Raw genomic sequence first — 18,141 nt, forward strand, 5'->3', positions numbered from 1 at the left:
ATAGATGTTTGAAAATATTGGGTTAAAAAAAAAGAATTATTAAAAGTAATCTTAGTTTTGACTGTCATGTTTAATGAACAAAGGCATGGTAAGCACTGAAGTTGTAAAGAGGTCAGAAGCACAGTTGTCATAATTAAATAGGCACATTACTTTTATTTACTACTTTCACTGTTAACTCTCTTTCCGATAATAAAGTAGAGACAGACTTGTTGGAAATGATCCAAGAAATCTCTGTCACTCATTTGCCAGCACATAACACTAAGAGCATCTGCTAGGTAGTGACAGAATCCCGTGGTATAGTAAGATGTATTTATCATTATAAACTGTTTAGAGATAGCTTGTTAAAAACTTCTCTTCTTCACTTTTAAAAAAAATAATGTTAGAATTTTGAAAGGATTCATGTCCTGAACCAGTTGAGTTTTCTACTTTATAGTAATAGCATGCTGTTTAGTAATAAACTAGTGATAAGGACACTTGATTTTTGTAATGAATAAAATGTCATAATAAGAGGCGCTTCATTTAGTACCATTTCTAGTAAGAGTATATGATATTTGAATATAAACTTTTAAAGCATTAGATACTATTCAAATTTAGATAGATACTATGTATCTGTTTATTTTTGTGATCTGTATAGACTTATTAATAAACACCATTAATATATTTACAGTATTTGGTGTTTTGGGAAAAAGAATATAACTAGTACAAGTACTCTGATTTGTTTATTATATCCTTAGTTACCTAATGGTGTGGCTCTGTAATGTAGGTACTCAAAAAATTTGAAAGTTGAAGAATTGTTCCTAAGTGGGTATTTAGGGTTCTCTGTTAGATTCAGGCATCTTGTTTCGTGAAATTTAACTCTTTAGAAATGATCTTCCCTGGGTCTTTTTTCTATAGCCATTGTCCTTGAAAAATAAATACTGAGTTGTACTACTCCTACTCTTTAATAAATATTTTTTATTGTAATTTAAGTGATTATAATATTAAACATTTCAGAGTCACATTTGGGAAAAAATGTAATTGGTTACAGCTTTGGTTTATTAATTGTATTATCAGAGATTCTTTTAGGTACTTAAAAATTTGAGGATTCATTTAGGAGATTATAAGTAATAATGCTTTTCAAATGTTTCATTGGAAGTTCTCTAATGTGAGTATATTGTGTAGGTGAAGAAATAGATTTAAATTTATTAAAGTATAACAGTTTTTAGAAGTTTAATTAGTGCTTAATAGAAATGACATCATAACAGGTTTTTTTGTTGTTGTTAAACAAAACAGAGTTTGGCTTTATTATATTTCTGAATATAAGATGTGATGAAGTCTTATTTTCTTTCCTTCCTAGGATGTTTTATATACTGTATGCAATCCTGTTGGAAAAGTGCAGCGTATTGTAATATTCAAGAGAAATGGGATACAAGCAATGGTTGAATATCCTTTATTTGTAAATTTTTTATTGATGTGTATGAATGCTGTATAATATAGATCTTACTTTTTCCTGCTTAATAATTTTGAGAACAAGTAGTATTTATTATCCCCCACCATCTAGTTGTCTTAGGTTTAAAAACAAAACTGCAGTATCCACAGAGAATTTTACCATTTTTGATAACTTCTACTGTAAAGTAATGTAGTGCTCCATCTTATAGTTTGCTTTGCTTTTTTAATGGGAAAAAAAAAATAACACTGTTTGATTATATGTATACTTGTACCTTTTTGAAATTTGTCTCAAATGGACTTTTCTGAATCTCTTTAAAATAGTTTGGAAGTATCAAAACGTTGGAATCAGTAGAATGTTTCTTTCCTTTTTTCACTGAATCTTTTAAATGATCATGGTTTATGTAAGACCTACTTTTCTATGTTAAATTGTTATATACATTGAGTAAAACGAGCAAGCTGTACATATAGTACAATCCCATTAAAAAATAAAAAATAAAACCCTAACCTATGTGTACATGTATATGCATAGAAAAAAGTAGGGATATATAATGGTAATATATATATTACTCTGGCAGGGTATTTTTGCTTTTTTTTATTACCACTTTTGTGGTTTGATTTTTTTTTTTTTTAAAGAAACTTAAAGTAAATTTTTAAAGGCCAGTAAAATGAGGATAAATATTATAAACTCAACCATCTCAGAAATACATAAAAATCTTTTGTTATTATATTGATTCTTCCTACTTAATTTTTTTGGCCTTGCTGTGTGGCTTGCAGGATCTTAGTTCTTGAACCAGGAATTGAACTTTCGCCCTTGGCAGTAGAAGTGTGGATTCCTAATCACTGGACTGCCTAACAGAAAATTATCTGTTCTTCTTACTTTGAGAGTACAGTATTTCCTATTTCAAGATAGCAAGCTGTAAAAAGAGAGAAAGAAGGGTTCTTGCTCCTGCCCAGCTGGCTCAATCCAGCACAGAGAAGGAAATGGCACCCCACTCCAGTATTCTTGCCTGGAGAATCCTGTGGACAGAGGAGCCTGGAGGGCTGCTGACCATAGGGTCACACAGACTTAGCAGCAGCAGCAGCACAGTCTGATCCGGAAATACAACCTCTATATGTGCTGTCAGTGTTTCCACCAGTATGTGAAAGACGTTGGCTTCATTAAGTCGACTGAGTGAACTTCCTTCAGTGGATCATCCAGCACATCTAACTTCAGTTCAGTTGTGTCTGATTCTTTGCAACCGCATGGACTGCAGCATGCAAGGCTTCCCTGTCCATCACCAGTTCCCGGAGCTTGCTCAAACTCACATCCATCGAGTCGATGATGCCATCCAACCAACCATCTCATCCTCTGTCATCCCCTTCTCCTCCTGCCTTCTGTCTTTCCCAGCATCAGGGTCTTTCCAGTGAGTCAAACATCTAACTTAGGCAGAAATAATACTAGATCTTTGTATATAAAACAAAAGTTTAAAAGCTTCAAAAATCGAAACAAAAAGAGCAAGCTGGCCTTTGATAGGGAATGCTCCATTTTTCCCCTCCCACTCCCCAATTTATAAAGTATTTCTGATTACCTAGAAGGATTAATGTAGATACTTTGGTTGCATTATGTTTTCTTTGGTACCCTTGATCTTAAATTCTCGTACTAAAAATTGTTAGAAATTTTGTTTCATAAAGCATTTTGAAAGTAAGTTATTTCTGACTTTTTTTAGTCCACTTCTTAGGGAGTGAATAATGATAAATTTTGGACACTTTAAACCAAATTTCCTTAATAGAGCTTATGTTTGAATCAGTCCTGTGTGCCCAGAAAGCTAAAGCAGCTCTCAACGGAGCAGATATATATGCTGGATGTTGCACACTAAAAATTGAATATGCAAGGGTAAATATTTTTTTTTCAACACTTTGCCAAAGAAGTTATTTATGCTTTGGATACACATTTTGAACTTCCTTTCTTTTTAATCTTAACAGCCAACTCGTCTAAATGTTATCAGGAATGACAATGACAGTTGGGACTACACTAAACCATATTTGGGAAGACGAGGTAAGTATTTTATGCATTTTAGATGTACTTGACATCTGCTGTCAAATTTTTACATGCAGTTAGATTCCTTTTTCCTGACATGAGCTAGTTCATTCAAATGAAAACCTTTGTTGGTGAAGCTTTTGTTGCAAAAGGCCTTGTAATGCTGGAAAAGAACCTTGAACATTAGTGCCCCCTTCTGGTATGTACTGAGTTAACGTATATTTAGTTCAACAAGGAGCCCACACATACAGGCACGCCCGCAGTTCAAGGACTTGCATTTCTCCAAGCAGCTCTCTCTCTTTGGAGGAGAGGAAACTGATTCAGAATATTCCTTACAAACTTCAAACTTGCACACTGCTTCTCTATGGAAAGGACTTTCCCCCCAAGCTGGACGAGGCATTAAGAAGGATAGAGGACTCCAGCAGGCTGACTCTACACTTCATCATGCACAACATCGGCATCAGCAAAAAGCCCTCTGAAAACTCAGACTTGCAATTCACCTTGACTGCATACTGCATGCACCATCACCCCACGTTTTTAAAGGAGGACACTTAACAGTACTTCAGACTTGCATGGGATGAATACCATGATAGACTGTGCCCATTTATTCAAGTTGTATGTATATATTGGTTTGATTTCCCTTAAGGTTTCAGTTGTAGAAATTAAAACTTTTCACTGACGGATACTACATTTTATCTACAATGTTGTAAATCTTAATGCCCATTGCTGTAACTGTTAGCAGCTTAGATTCAAATTGTTAATTGAATCCTTAATAGAGGATATAATCCTTAATAGAGCTATCTACAGGTCTTGGGAATTATAATGCTCAACCAATCCACACAGATATTAAAGATGAATAGATACATACTTGCTGCACCTAAGATTACTTTTTTTGTTTTTGTTTTCCTCAATTGTGGACATTGAATAACATAATAATGAAAAGATGAATTATATGTAAAAGAAGATTTTCTGTGTGGTTTGATTTTTGTAAAGTGGCTGTTTATAAGTTGTCACTTTTTGTAACAGTTTAAGATTATCATTCATGTTAATTTGTGTAACTAGAAATTTTGACCTTTCAAATGTAGGTGAAAGTACCATGTCTGTTCAAGGTAGAATATATTTAAACTTTATAAATCTGAAAATAGGAGCATTTCATCTGAGATGCATTTTCACCTATAACTTATAAATGCTAGATTTCATGAGCATAGATTTGAATGATAAAATTGTTCAACTGACTGTGTGGCAATTCTGGAATATACAAATCAAATGTGGATCTTGTAAAAACAAGGGGGCTGCAGTATTGGCTACATCTCAACTACAATATCAGTGTTTGAACCATGTGTTGGGAAACCTCACCAAGATGAGTATATCTGTAAAAGTCAATAAACTAGGAAAAATTTTTATGTATCTGAAATATCTTGGTCAGTAGGAACTCCATAGTGCATGTACTGTTGCCAAAAAAAAAAAAAGAGAGACAATGTGGTGATCCTTTGCATGTTCAAATATTTAGGACTTTTGGGTGATTGACCCCTTTAATTCTTAGTTCTCAGGAAATCATCTTGCCTTATGCATGGGGTTGCAAACAAGTTTGTTTCATAATGCAGCTTAGGCTGGACCCCACATTTTTTACTACTTACAGAAATCTGCTTGGCCTGGGCTTGGTACAGTTGAATACAGTATTGAAAAACAAAGCCTTAGTACTCAAACAACAGAACAAGTGGTTGATGAGAAATCTCTCACTTCTGTCAAGTTACAGTTACTGAACATTCAGTTTTGTTTTTTTCTAAACTCATTTGAAATAGTAAGTTTGGTTATTTTTCTCTTAATGTTTCTTAAAATATTTATGGATATCCTTCTTATTTTAATAGTGTTTATTTCTATTCTTTTTAAAAGAACTGAGTTTTACAAAAGCCAGCTTAGATTAGATTTTTATATAAGAAATTATAGTCAGGAAAGTTTAGAAATGTAAGATAGAAATTTAAATAGGGAAATATAATTAAAGGAGGTAGAACAGTTAGCTGTTTATACTTTCAAGGGAAAAAAATTCTTGTTTTCTGATTCCTTACAGATAGATATTTGTCTATACAGCAAAATATCATATAGCAGTTCATTTTTGTTTTTGTAGTGACTTCAGCTTCCATTCAAGTTGATATTGAATTGTAACTTTTTCTACCAAAAACAAGAGTGACTTTATAAATATAACTTCATTTCAAAAAGTTCTTTTCAGGTCAATTTACATTTTAGTGCAAAGAATTCTTAGCCTAGACTCTGGAGAATCCCTCCAGAAATGTTCAGCAAAACTTGTGTGTGTGTGCATCTTTTAGGGGAGAAAAGGTCCACAGCTTCCATCAGATTTCAGACTGAATCCATGAAAGTTTACAAACCACTGTTTATACATTGATAAATTCAGTGTTTGACTCTTCCTCATACTTCTTTATATGACCTTATGTTAGTGCATTCTTCCAATTATTGAAGAGAAATTATTAAAGAGAAATAATGACAATGTTTGGCTGAAAGATACCTTAGAGATCATCTACTCTTAACTCCTTCATTTTATACATAAAGATTGTTTCTATGATTATATAGCAAATTAGTGGTTACGTTGAAATCTTAATTGATTCCCAATTCAGTGCTCTTTCTTTCATAGCACACAGTTAACTGTCAGTAAAACTAAGCCATGAAGACTTTATGATGGTTTTGGTTTAAGATTCTTAGATCAGATAAGCACTTACATTTAGCATTTGGTTGCATTCTTGAGCAGAGGAATGTTAGCAGAGTAGAATAGCAGATTGGATTGATAGAGTGAGACTTAAATGATAATACTGGGAAGAAGGAACTGTGAGTGTTTAGATTGGAGGAGAAATAAATGGCTTTGTGAATATGGAGAGGATCATAATAACATCTAAGCGTTTGAAAGAGTTTTTGGAGAAAGACTAAGTATTGAGTAAGGCTGTGAGGCCCTCAGTGGAGTAGAATATATTTAGAGGACAAATTTCTATATAATATAGAAATTAATTTTTTCGTGATTTAAGACTAACTGAAAATGTAAGGGAAAGTAATGAGTACCTTGTTACCAGAGTTGGGTCAGCAGAGGCTAGGTGGTCCCAGTTGATAGTCTGAGGGATGATATAAAGAGAATTTATACACTGAATAAAAGTTGAACTAGATGACCTCCTAGGTCCCTTTCAATGCTGTGATAACTTGAAATAGGTAATTAAAACAATATTTCTGTAGCGTGAAGTAAAAATTAAATTATTTCTCATCTCCCATTAACCTCATTTGTTTAGGTGACTAAGGATATGTAGAAAGCCTTTCTCTTTGAATTTTCAAAGAATGACCAGACTCTTAAGATTCATTAAAAAAAAAAAAGAAAATCTTACTGAACACCATAATTTGATCAGCAGACTTTCTCAAAATATTACACAATGATTTTTAAAGTTTACTAACATAGGAAGTACTATTTTAGAAACTTAGAATAATTTTTTTATTGTTTTCTTAGATTTGAGGAAATTGGCATGCCTCCCCTAAAGATGTAGGTAGCCTAAAAATTATCCTTTAGGAGTATTGTAGTACTCTCGTCCAATAATGTAGCCCCCTTGGTTAGCTTTAACTTGGCGTATTTAAGCTTTGAGGGTGTTCCTAGTTCTGCCTGGTGTTAAGGTCTATAGACAATGGCCAATCCATGATACACAGTATGGGCCAGTGATGTGAAAATTTCCAGCTCTCAAGTCAGTAGGTGTTTGTAAATATGTGTATATACATACAAAATACTCTGTGTTTACTGATTGTGAAACCATGTAATACAGGTTGTTGTTGGCTTATGCTGAACTTCTTGAAAGAAGCCCACTTTGAAAATGTGTTGCTGTTGAAGCTAATAGTATGCATCAGGTACTGTCTTTCAAAAGTACTGCACTTAAAGCTTGTTTTAAAGACATGTATTGGTAAAAAACTTCTGTACAGTGTCAAGCTTTAGCATTGTGTACCTCACTTTCTGAAAAGTATCCATTCTTTCCTTAAATTCGAAAGTGTGATTGTATTTGGCGTTTGCCAAAAAGATATTTTCAAGTTAAGTGGAATTTGTTAGATAGAATTATTTTCTTAAACTTCTGGTGTTTGTATTTAAATTGGATATGAATGGATGTTTAACATTAACCAGGAATCACATTTCTCATGAATTGTAATGGATGTTTTGAATGGGTGTTTCCCATGTGAGAACTCTGTTAAGTACTTGAGTCAAAATTGTTAAAACCATGTTTCTACTTTTGTGTCAGATAGAGGAAAGGGTCGCCAGAGACAAGCCATTCTGGGAGAACACCCTTCTTCGTTTAGACATGATGGCTATGGTAAGTTTGTCAAGGCAGAAGGAAGGTAGTATAGACAAACTCTTAGAATTTTTGCATTTCTGATGAAGAATGGCACAATTCTTATCTCTCTTTTTTTTTCTGCTCCCTTGACTTGGTTTATAGGATCAGTCCCTTATTAATATACTCCAAAGGAGTTGTCCAAAGTCCTTTGTTTTCTTAGGCTGTTGTTATATCACATAATCTTTGGGATAAATGAGAGCTCTTGTTTGGGACTGAAAGCTTTTTCACTGTTACATTTTGTTTTATTTTGGTTTTGATTAGTTATGAGCTCCAGACTGTTAGAAGACCAAAAAGAAGTATAGCTCAGTGTATTTTCTTCCATTCCAGCAGTTTATGAGCAAAGAGGAATTTAGAGTAATAAAAGGCAGAGCGAATGGGGTATTTGTTGAAAAGGAAACATGACTTTGGTTAGATCTCTTAATTCTTTTAGTTCTACACTTGGTACTTCACCTTTGGTTAAATTTGTATTTAGTTCTTTTTTTTTTTAACTTCTTAGTTTTAATGTTTGCTCTGTTGATAAATTAAGATTATGAAACCTAGATTGATAATCTTCCCCAGGAAAAAGTTAGGTATCTGGCTGTTGTCTTTATAAGCAGATGTTAAGAATTGTTGATAAAAATTTAAACTGGTTCTAAGTTCTGTGTTTTTAAATATTTTTTTAGTTTTTAGCAGTAGTTATTGACCCCACCTATTCTGTGGTTTAAAGTTGAAGTACAATTAGCATTACTATTAGAAGTGGTAGAAAACAGAAATTGTTATGTTGTGTTCTTGGGATTTATTATTGAAAAGCCACCAGTGTTTCCTGTTGTTTGAAATGTTTTCAAATAGTGTACATATTTGATGACCATTCTTTGCTGTGAGTTTTAGCTTAATCCCTAGTATCTGTTTTTGAACTCCAGGAATTAATTACGTGTATGTGTATGTGTCTAATTGTTCAAGTTTCTATAATAGTCTGTATTACAGAAGAGATTTTGAAACAATATGTTATATCAAAACAGTAAGTGTAGTATAAAGTGAAAATCTTACTACAGTCATTATAGTGTGTTCCTTGATCATTTTTCTTAGTTTCTTTAACAGTAAATATTAATATGGTCATACAAGTAGTTCTGATCCTTCAGTAAAGAAACCCTTATTAGGAATTTACTGTGCATTATATAATGGAGGGTTTCAAAAGAATGGCTCATCAAAGTTTGTAGTATAGTTGTAGATTATATAAATGTGTCGTGGCAGTCAGCTTAAGGCCAAAAATTGGTTAAATATTCTGCCAGAGGGAGTTAGAAAAAAATCTGAGAGCATATAAATGAAGGACAAAGTACTATAGTAATGATGACACAAACCATTTTCTCAGTGTGACTTTTCAGGTTTGTCTTCACTTAATAGAATACATGAAAATTACATTAATAAGAATATGTTATATGCCCTAGAAGAACTTTATATTTTCTGAAAGCCTGTTGTGAAATTCTCTGTTGGTTTCATGCCCTAAGAGTGTGTGTGTATAAATTTTAAGATGTAAGCTTAAAGAGAGATGCGAAACTCTTTGGAATGACGTTTGTTAAACAGGGGTCATTCCGGTTCTGAAGAGTCCTGCTGAAGAAGGATGGTTGTGGTGGGTTTGTGTAGGGGCACCTGCTCTGAGCTATGTTTATTGAAACATTTGTCTCAGAGGAGAGTTTGCTCTGTTTTCCTAGGGAAGTAAGCAGGAGAGGGGATAGGAGATAATGACGAATCTAGACTGACTGAAGAGAGAAGTAGCATGAAGAAACTGGGGTAAAAGCAAAGATGGGAGTCAGTGCTCGTGATGTTGAGCCTTTTTTACAAATGCTTCAAATCACAGCTGTGTCCCTTCAGATCAGCAGTTCAGCAAAGCAGGTTCATTTGCATTTTGGTGTCATATCATAGGTGACTTTTCCTTTATAATAGTATGTGAAAAAATAAAGGAAAAGGTTTATTTAACAGATTTAACTTGTTCACTGGTTTATTATAGCAGTATAAATCTGTGCTTTAAGAATTCTTTATCTTTATTTGAAAGTCCAGCCCTGTGAGATGAACTGATAGAAGCCCTCGTACTTGAAAAGTGGCAAAAAATAATGTACAGATTTTAAAGTGCTGAAGATGGGGAAGGCCTTCAAAGTGTTCAAAATGCCATTTATGTAGCATTTTCCCATATAAATGAATTTTTTTAAAACAGAAGCAGCAATACTTTTTGCATGAATTATTTAGAAAGCTTTTAAGAGACTTGTTTTTAATCTTCTTGATATAGGTAATGATTTAAATAGTGTATATAGCATAATTTAATCCTGCTGGCTCAGTGTCATTACAAACATTAGATAATCTTTTGCACTGAATTTGTTACCTATGACGTTAGATCTGGAGTTTTTGGACCTTGGTCAACTTCAGCAGAGTGGAAGTTTCCATTACCCATCTAACGTACATTTTCCCACTGTCTGTGAAAAAATTTAGTCATAATAGTATAGTGTCATTACTGTACAAGCAAATGGTAGTATTAGGGGAAGGGCTGGGTGGAGTATAATATATATGTGCATTTTTGCAGTAGGGGTAAGAATAATTGATATTTAACACCACCTTATATATAATAGTCTAAATTAGAGGCTGAAATACAGATAATTACTTAACAAGTAACTCACCATGAGCTATATTGATTGTTTTGATAAACTAGATTATTGACAATAAGAGCAGTTGAAAACCTTGACCAATTTAAGGCAACACTGATGATGATATATTGATAAAGTATGCCTCCATAAAATTGTAGGAATTTATACTATATTTACATGTGCTCAGTGATAGTATTTCTGTGTTGTTATGAATGGCAGCTATATTTAGAATATTGAATGTTGAATCCACATAAGCTGTAATAATGTGCTATGATACCAAAATATAGTAGTTTTTAGTAACTCACTCTACATGACAAGTGTTCCTTAGTCTTACATAAAAGTGAAAGCTAGTAGCATTACATATTCTTTATTTCTTGAAAAATGAGGGAAGGACTTGGGTTTTTGGATTGGTTTCTTGCACAGTAGCAAAATCTTTATATGCACCCCAGAGTATGCTTCTATAATCACTGACTCAGCCCAGTCGGTAAAGAATCTGCCTGCAGTGCAGGAGATCAATCCCTGGGTTGGGAAGATCCCCTGGAGAAGGAAATGGCTACCCACTCCAGTATCTTGCCTGGAAAATCCCATGGACAGGGTGGGCTGCAGTCCATGGGGTTGCAAAGAGTCGGGCATGACTGAGTGACTAACACTTCACTTCACTTCACTTCAGGAGCACTGCAATGTGTGGGTTTACATTTTTAAGTTACATCGCTCCATCTTAGTTGCTTGTTCTCAGTTCTTACGCCTCTCTTCTTCCTGCTGTAAATGTGCCCTCTGCCAACTTTTAGTGTCAGTTTCTCTGGACTCCTTCATTCCCATCTATTCCATTCACTCTAGCTTTGTTTTTCCTGTTGCTTCTAATCTTTTATGGATGGGAAAACTGAGTAGATTGAGTTACTTAGAGCTACTCAAGAGTTAGCTAGTTGATTCTTAGTAAAGATTCTCAGAATGAGAGACATAGTTTTGTGTGTTTCTGTGACAGCAGATTCAGATATTCAAGCATTATCTTGTTTTGGATTCTTGATGTTTCAAAAAATGGAAGTTGCTGAATAATGATAACCTCTGAGTGTGTTTGTCGGGGGTTATTAACTAAATCTAGGCTTTTTATTTCCTAAATTATAATCAGGAAAATACAATTCTAGCCTGAAAGTACATTAATAGTAAAATATATTCAAGGGGACAACTTCTTAGTGGAACTAAAGGTGTTATCTGTATATAGATTTCACTGAAGATTTTATTGTATTATTCCATCCTCCAAAAGATGTTGGCAGGTTTTTTTGAGTTTGATGTATGATTTATATATAGTGGCTCAAAGTTTTACACTGATTCCTTTTCATCCATCCATAACCTGATCTTTTTCATCCATCCATAGCCTGATTTTTGTTAAAATCACTTTTTAAAAATAAGAACTTAAATCCTGGTGTATGCAGGTGTGTGCAGGTCAGTGTATATTGGATCTGGTGCAAATAAATACAGATTTTTGTTAATTCCCACAGGTTATATTTGAATATTCATACATTTTTTGAGTTTTCCTGGATATGCATCAACCTAGCTAATAAGAGTTTGTTTTTGTATGTGGTGAAGTGTGTCTGCTAAAGTTTTATTTTGTTTTGTTTTTAATAGGATCCCATGGTCCATTATTACCTTTACCGAGTCGTTACAGAATGGGCTCTCGAGATACACCTGAGCTTGTTGCATATCCATTACCACAGGCCTCTTCCTCTTACATGCATGGAGGAAATCCCTCTGGTTCAGTTGTAATGGTTAGTGGATTACATCAACTAAAAATGAATTGTTCAAGAGTCTTCAACCTATTCTGCTTATATGGAAATATTGAAAAGGTAAGTTTAATTTTTTAAGAAATTATTTTTAAAAGTTTCATTGTATATTAACTTCTTTTGCTAGGATATATAATAGGAAAATCTGAAAAGGCTGCAGATATATGTGTTTTCTCGTATTTAAGAACATGCAGGTTCTTTCAGTAGTGATCCACATAAGTTAAAAATTCATTAGGTAGAAATTTAGAAATTGTTTTCTGTTGGTTAGTGATCAGAGTAGATTGTTGGTACTAAAAATATTTTTCTATTTTTATAGAAGTATAGTTGCTTTACAATGTTGTGTTAGTTTCTGCTGAATAGCAGGGTAAATTACTAATATAAATAGAAGTCTAAAATGGTAAGTAGTTTAATCAATTACTAGCATATTATAGGCATAAAGCCTATACTTTTAAAATTACTTTAGATATATTCTGGTATTTAACATATTGAACTGTGGAATTTTGAAAGAGCAGTTACTTTCTTGGAGCTTGGTCTACATAAACAAGTCTCAGGACTTGGCTGTCTATGAATGAATTTTAGGAGAGTTCTAAATTGATACATCTGCCTCCCAAATGCTAGAGTTCTAGTATCTTCTGTAGGACAACATGCTTTTACCTCAATCAGTATTTGAAACTGACCCACTTTGATAGACTGTGTCCAAAACTTTCTGTCTGGAGGCTTTACACTCAAAAAGTAGTGAAACATTTAAATTTCATATATTTTGAAGATCTTTAAAACTTCATTGAACTTTATTTTCACCAGATAACTCTGTGCTTTCCCCAGATCCGTGATGTTTTATTGATATCTCACAAACACTTAGAAGAGTCCCTGTCACAAAGTATGTTCTAAACTATTTTTGAAAGAATCATGGAAAATTTAACTGGGGAAATGATTGGTAGTCTTCTTACCACTTGTTTGATACATTTGCTAATTTGAATTTCAGTACTGTAGTATGTTTTTTCCTGTTGTTTTAAGTGATTTTAGTATTGTTTTGACAGCAATAAAAGAAAGTACAGTGTGTGAGTCATAAGTGTGGGTGGGAGGGCAGGGGCATGGAATTGCTACTCTTGAGTTCTTAGTTCATTAATTCTAAAGCCTCCTTGATCTGAGACAGCAACTTGGAACATCTCTGAAAAAAAGAGTTTCCACTACCTATTTGACTACGTGAAAGAGAAAAAGAAAAAAGAAAGTCCATATTTGGTTTAGGGGGTAACATAGGAATATTTCTCCTTGTATAACTAGCCAAGAATACATGGAACAGATTTAGCAGCATTGAGAAAAGTAGTTTAGAGTTTTTCATATCCACATTTATCTTATGCATCATCTGGGTGTTCTGTTAAGGTCCAGAAACTGCATAATTTATAACAACTGATATGCTTTAATGTGTATGTTAACCTTCTTTACATAGTGTTACTTTTCTGTTTGTGCTTTTCACATTTGTAGACAACGGGAATCAGGCAATTTAATCAACATTTTTAGAGCATTGTTTTTTGTGTTGTGAACTATTGTCTCATTTAGAAATCCAAATCACTTTCTAATAAAAACAAAATTTTCTGTATGTTATTTGAACAATTCTGGTCTCTCTCCACATCTCAAAAAATTAAAAACTTTTAAATGATATGTTTTAAGCCATCATAGTCCTTTAAAGATCTATTTATGATTAGTTTCTTCTTTTTTTTTTTGAGATTTATCAATTGAACTACATACTTCACATACATATTTGGTCACTGTTACATTTGTTGAAATGTTATTGGATTAAATCAAGGGAGAGAAATTTTGCCCTCAGGAAGACAATTGATTTCAAATAAAACTGAAAAGTCCCACTACAACTGAGTTTTGTCCAAGTACAGGTGTAGTATAAAAATAGTAGGATAGCCTATTAAAATTGACAGTTGCAGTGATAGATAGAAATGCTATGTTGCAATTTGTTGTGTAAATACTGTCACTATTCCTTGAGGTTAACAGGTTAGAACTGTGTTTAATACGTTATTAACATTAGTAATACTTAATAGATATTTAGGGACTTTCCAAGGCATAGGCACTATGCTGAAAGATAGTCATACTTTATCCCATCTAACCCTTAAAGCATTATATACGAAAACTGGAATAATTTAAGAGGATAAATATGGCTTCTCTCAAAGATGTCATGAAAACGTGTATTTCCTATTTTTTAAACTGCCCCTACCTTGCCTGAGCCTTCCTACTGGAAATGCTATCTCAAGGTCATTTTGTATTATTTCTCATATAGTATCTTGTTTGTTACTTGTTTGTTACTAAGGCAATAAATAGCATGCTGAATAGTTGATAATTATTATTTACTTGAACATTTCTGACCTTCCTACTTGAACATAAGCTTTAAGAAGAACATGTCTTAAAAAAAAAAAAGACCATGTCTATTATGTTTGCCATTAAATCCCCAGTACATAGTACAATGCATAATTATTAAAACATATTAGGTACTTAATAAATATTTATTGGATTAATCAATATTTATTAATCCAAATGTTATCATTATCTCCATTTTAGAAGGATATCTGTGGCTCAGAGAAGTGAATTGCCCTACATCACACAGTTAATAAATAAAAGAGTCAGGGTAAGCTTGTGCTCTTCTTCAGGGTGATATACAGTAGAATTGCAGTCTTCTGTTTTAAACTATTGCATTTTGATAAGAGTTAAGAGTGTCTGATAGAAGAGCAGAAAAAAGTTAAGATTCCAGGTGTTCTTCTTTCTTGACATCAACCACTTATAATGTCTTTTAGAAATTCTGTTACTGTTAAAGAGAATTAAATGTTCACGTTTTGGGAATTTTGTACTTACAGGTGAAATTTATGAAGACCATTCCTGGTACAGCACTGGTAGAAATGGGCGATGAGTATGCTGTAGAAAGAGCTGTCACACATCTTAACAATGTCAAATTGTTTGGAAAAAGACTTAATGTTTGGTAATTATTTATCTTAAGTGGTAAATTTAAAAAACATTTATCCTTTTTATTGGAGATAACTAATTTCCATTTCAGAATATTTTAATGTAACTCAGGGCACATTTGAAACTAGCAGCTATAAAATGGTGTCATTTTAGACACTTCAGATCACATAATTTAGATTTTGTGTATTACTTATACAGTTTTATAATCAAAGCAAAATGTTAAAATGAGCAATTTTTTATTTGTTTTCTAATATGAAAATATATTCAGTAGGTTTTTCTACGTGTAAGAGCGATTGATTATAACTCGAACTAAATTTAAATATTAAATAAATGTTAAAAATAGTGAATAGTAAATATTTAAATTGTATTCAAATAGCTGCATATGCCTTTTTTATTGGGATTGATGCAGGCATATATGTTAACAGTTTGAGACTGCCAATTTGCTGCTTTTATCTAACAAAGGTATGTTCTGTACCTCTTTGATTTCTAATCTTTAGTGTGTCTAAACAACATTCAGTTGTTCCAAGTCAAATATTTGAGCTGGAGGATGGTACAAGTAGCTACAAGGATTTTGCAATGAGCAAAAATAATCGCTTTACAAGTGCTGGCCAAGCATCTAAGAATATCATCCAACCACCCTCCTGTGTGCTGCACTACTATAATGTTCCATTGTGTGTCACAGAAGAGACCTTCACAAAGGTAGGCACTGAAATGTAAATGGTGTAAAATGTTCCTGTTTCTTATTTAAAATATGTGATGTTTTAACATCATTTTAAAGTCTCTCACTGTTCATCTTCTGCTTTTGATATTATTGGTATTTTTCTTAACTTGTTTCCCTGGTGGCTCAGAGGTTAAAGCGTCTGCCTCCAATGCAGGAGACTTGGGTTCAATTTGGTACTTAATACAGTTCATTCTTTGACCATTTTACTTTTATGGCCTCCATCCTTCATTGGTCTTCTGTTGTTTTGTGGCTCAATATTTTTGAGAATTGGAATTAGAATGAGGTATGCTTAGTCCTGCATTTATAAAGTTCTTTTACCATGTCCTTAAATCTCACCCATAACAGAACTTCATATATCCCTGCATTTTCCCCTAACTGCAGGAAATGCTTCAGAAAAGAATTTATTTTTCCAGAACACCACTCCCCACCTTAGGTACTCAATTAAACCCTGATTAGCTGTGAGAATATGTATTTCAGTTACAAGTCTTGGCTTTATTGTATAGCACTAAAATTATATACATAGTTTATAGGATATCACCATTTTAATTGATTTTCTCATGTAGCTTATTAATCTAAAAAAAATTTGGTTTAATTCATTCATGCCATACTCAAAAGTTTAAATGCTACCATAAAGTTTACTTTCTGCGGGAGGGGGCAAAAAAGGTAGGAATATTATTTTGGCCTTTTTTAATGGAGTTTTACATTTCTTTGACAGTTGTGTAATGACCATGAAGTTCTTACATTCATCAAATATAAAGTGTTTGATGCAAAACGTAAGTGCACGTTCCCTTTTTTTAAGTTTCCTGGTTAATTTGATATTAAGCAAATAACAAGTGGATTTGTGTTTCTTTGTATTGTTTTAGCTTCTGCCAAAACACTTTCTGGGCTTTTAGAATGGGAGTGCAAAACGGATGCAGTAGAAGCCCTCACAGCACTAAACCACTATCAGATAAGAGTCCCAAGTAAGTAGAATCGTGTCATAGTCGTTCAGTGGGAGTTACTGTCCAAACGTTGACGATGATTTAAAGGTATCATTTCTTATTTTTTTAATACAGTGTAATATAGAGGTTCAAATTTTAAAAAGGCATGTAAATTCCACAACCCCTCATAATTCTTATATAGTGACCTTTTGCTATGTAACAGTATCACAACATTTAGCAGCTTAAAACAGCAAGCCTTTATTTATCTTACTGTTTCTGAGAATTAATAGTCTGTGTACAGTTTAGCTGGGTGGGTCTGGCTCTGGTCTCATAAGGCTGCAATCATTTTAAGTCTTATGACTGGGGACTGGATAATCCAGTTCCGTGCTCACTCGTGTGTTTCTTTGTAGGGACACTCAAACCATATTGGCCATTTCGTGGCAGCTCTTTTGCCTTTTTTGAATGAGTGAGAGAGAGATGAAAGCGAAAGACCAACAAAACAGAAGGCACAGTGCCTTTCGTAACCTGTTACTGGGAGTCCCATGATAGCACTTAGGCTGTGATCTGGTGGTCACACCAACCGACTGTGATACAGTGTAGGCGGAGGCTGTGCAGGGCTGTGAATGCAAGGAGGTACAGAGCGTTGGGGCCCGCTGGGAGACTGACTTCCATATATCCTGTTGATCTTTTTAGAAGAAAGCAGTAAATATATATGGTTAAAGAACTCAAATGGTACATACTGGTACAAAATGAAAGATAAAGCTTTCTATAACCCCTAACCTTTCTGTCTTTTCCTTTTATTCTTCCTCTCCAGTATATATATATCTACCTTTTTAAAACTTACACAAAATGGTTCTTCTATACATACTATTATGTGCCTTGCTATTTTCACTTAATATGTCTTGGAACTGTTTCTGTATCAGCACGTGTAAAACTACCTCCCCCCCTTTTTTTTTCCGCCACAGAGTAGCTGTTTTTAGTAGTGATGTACCACAATTTGATTTATCCATTTCCCCTGTCAGGAATACTGCTTGTTTCTAATTGTGTTTTTTCTACTACTACAATAAACATCCTAATAGTTGCATGTTTTATATTTGTAGGGCAGTTTCCTCATAGAGAGCATAAAGGTTTATGTTTTGGTAAATGTTGCTAGATTGTCCTTGGAAAAGGTTACACAAGTTTACTACCTGTGGTGTATGAAAATGCCTGCTGCCCAACACTCTTACCAATGCTGAGTGTTGTCAGACTTTAGATTTTTACCAATATGATAGATGAAAAATGGTATCCCACATATTTTAATTTGTTTCAAATGAAGTGTCACTCTCTTTATGATGGTA

At 33.5% G+C, this 18,141-nt stretch overlaps 1 protein-coding gene across 1 annotated transcript in view; it reads left to right on the top strand.

Annotated features, from left to right (window-relative positions):
* The window catches only part of HNRNPLL (heterogeneous nuclear ribonucleoprotein L like), a 38,444-nt gene that overhangs the window by 17,387 nt on the left and 2,916 nt on the right, over positions 1-18,141 (top strand). The window contains exons 4-12 of the mRNA XM_068969853.1: positions 1,337-1,417; positions 3,200-3,301; positions 3,391-3,463; positions 7,717-7,788; positions 12,045-12,262; positions 15,058-15,179; positions 15,661-15,862; positions 16,600-16,657; positions 16,748-16,846. Of these exons, the coding sequence (XP_068825954.1) occupies positions 1,337-1,417; positions 3,200-3,301; positions 3,391-3,463; positions 7,717-7,788; positions 12,045-12,262; positions 15,058-15,179; positions 15,661-15,862; positions 16,600-16,657; positions 16,748-16,846 (1,027 nt within the window). The remainder of the gene's footprint in view (positions 1-1,336; positions 1,418-3,199; positions 3,302-3,390; positions 3,464-7,716; positions 7,789-12,044; positions 12,263-15,057; positions 15,180-15,660; positions 15,863-16,599; positions 16,658-16,747; positions 16,847-18,141) is intronic.

This window comes from Capricornis sumatraensis, chromosome 1 (genome assembly GCF_032405125.1).
Source record: "Capricornis sumatraensis isolate serow.1 chromosome 1, serow.2, whole genome shotgun sequence".
NCBI lineage: Eukaryota > Metazoa > Chordata > Mammalia > Artiodactyla > Bovidae > Capricornis > Capricornis sumatraensis.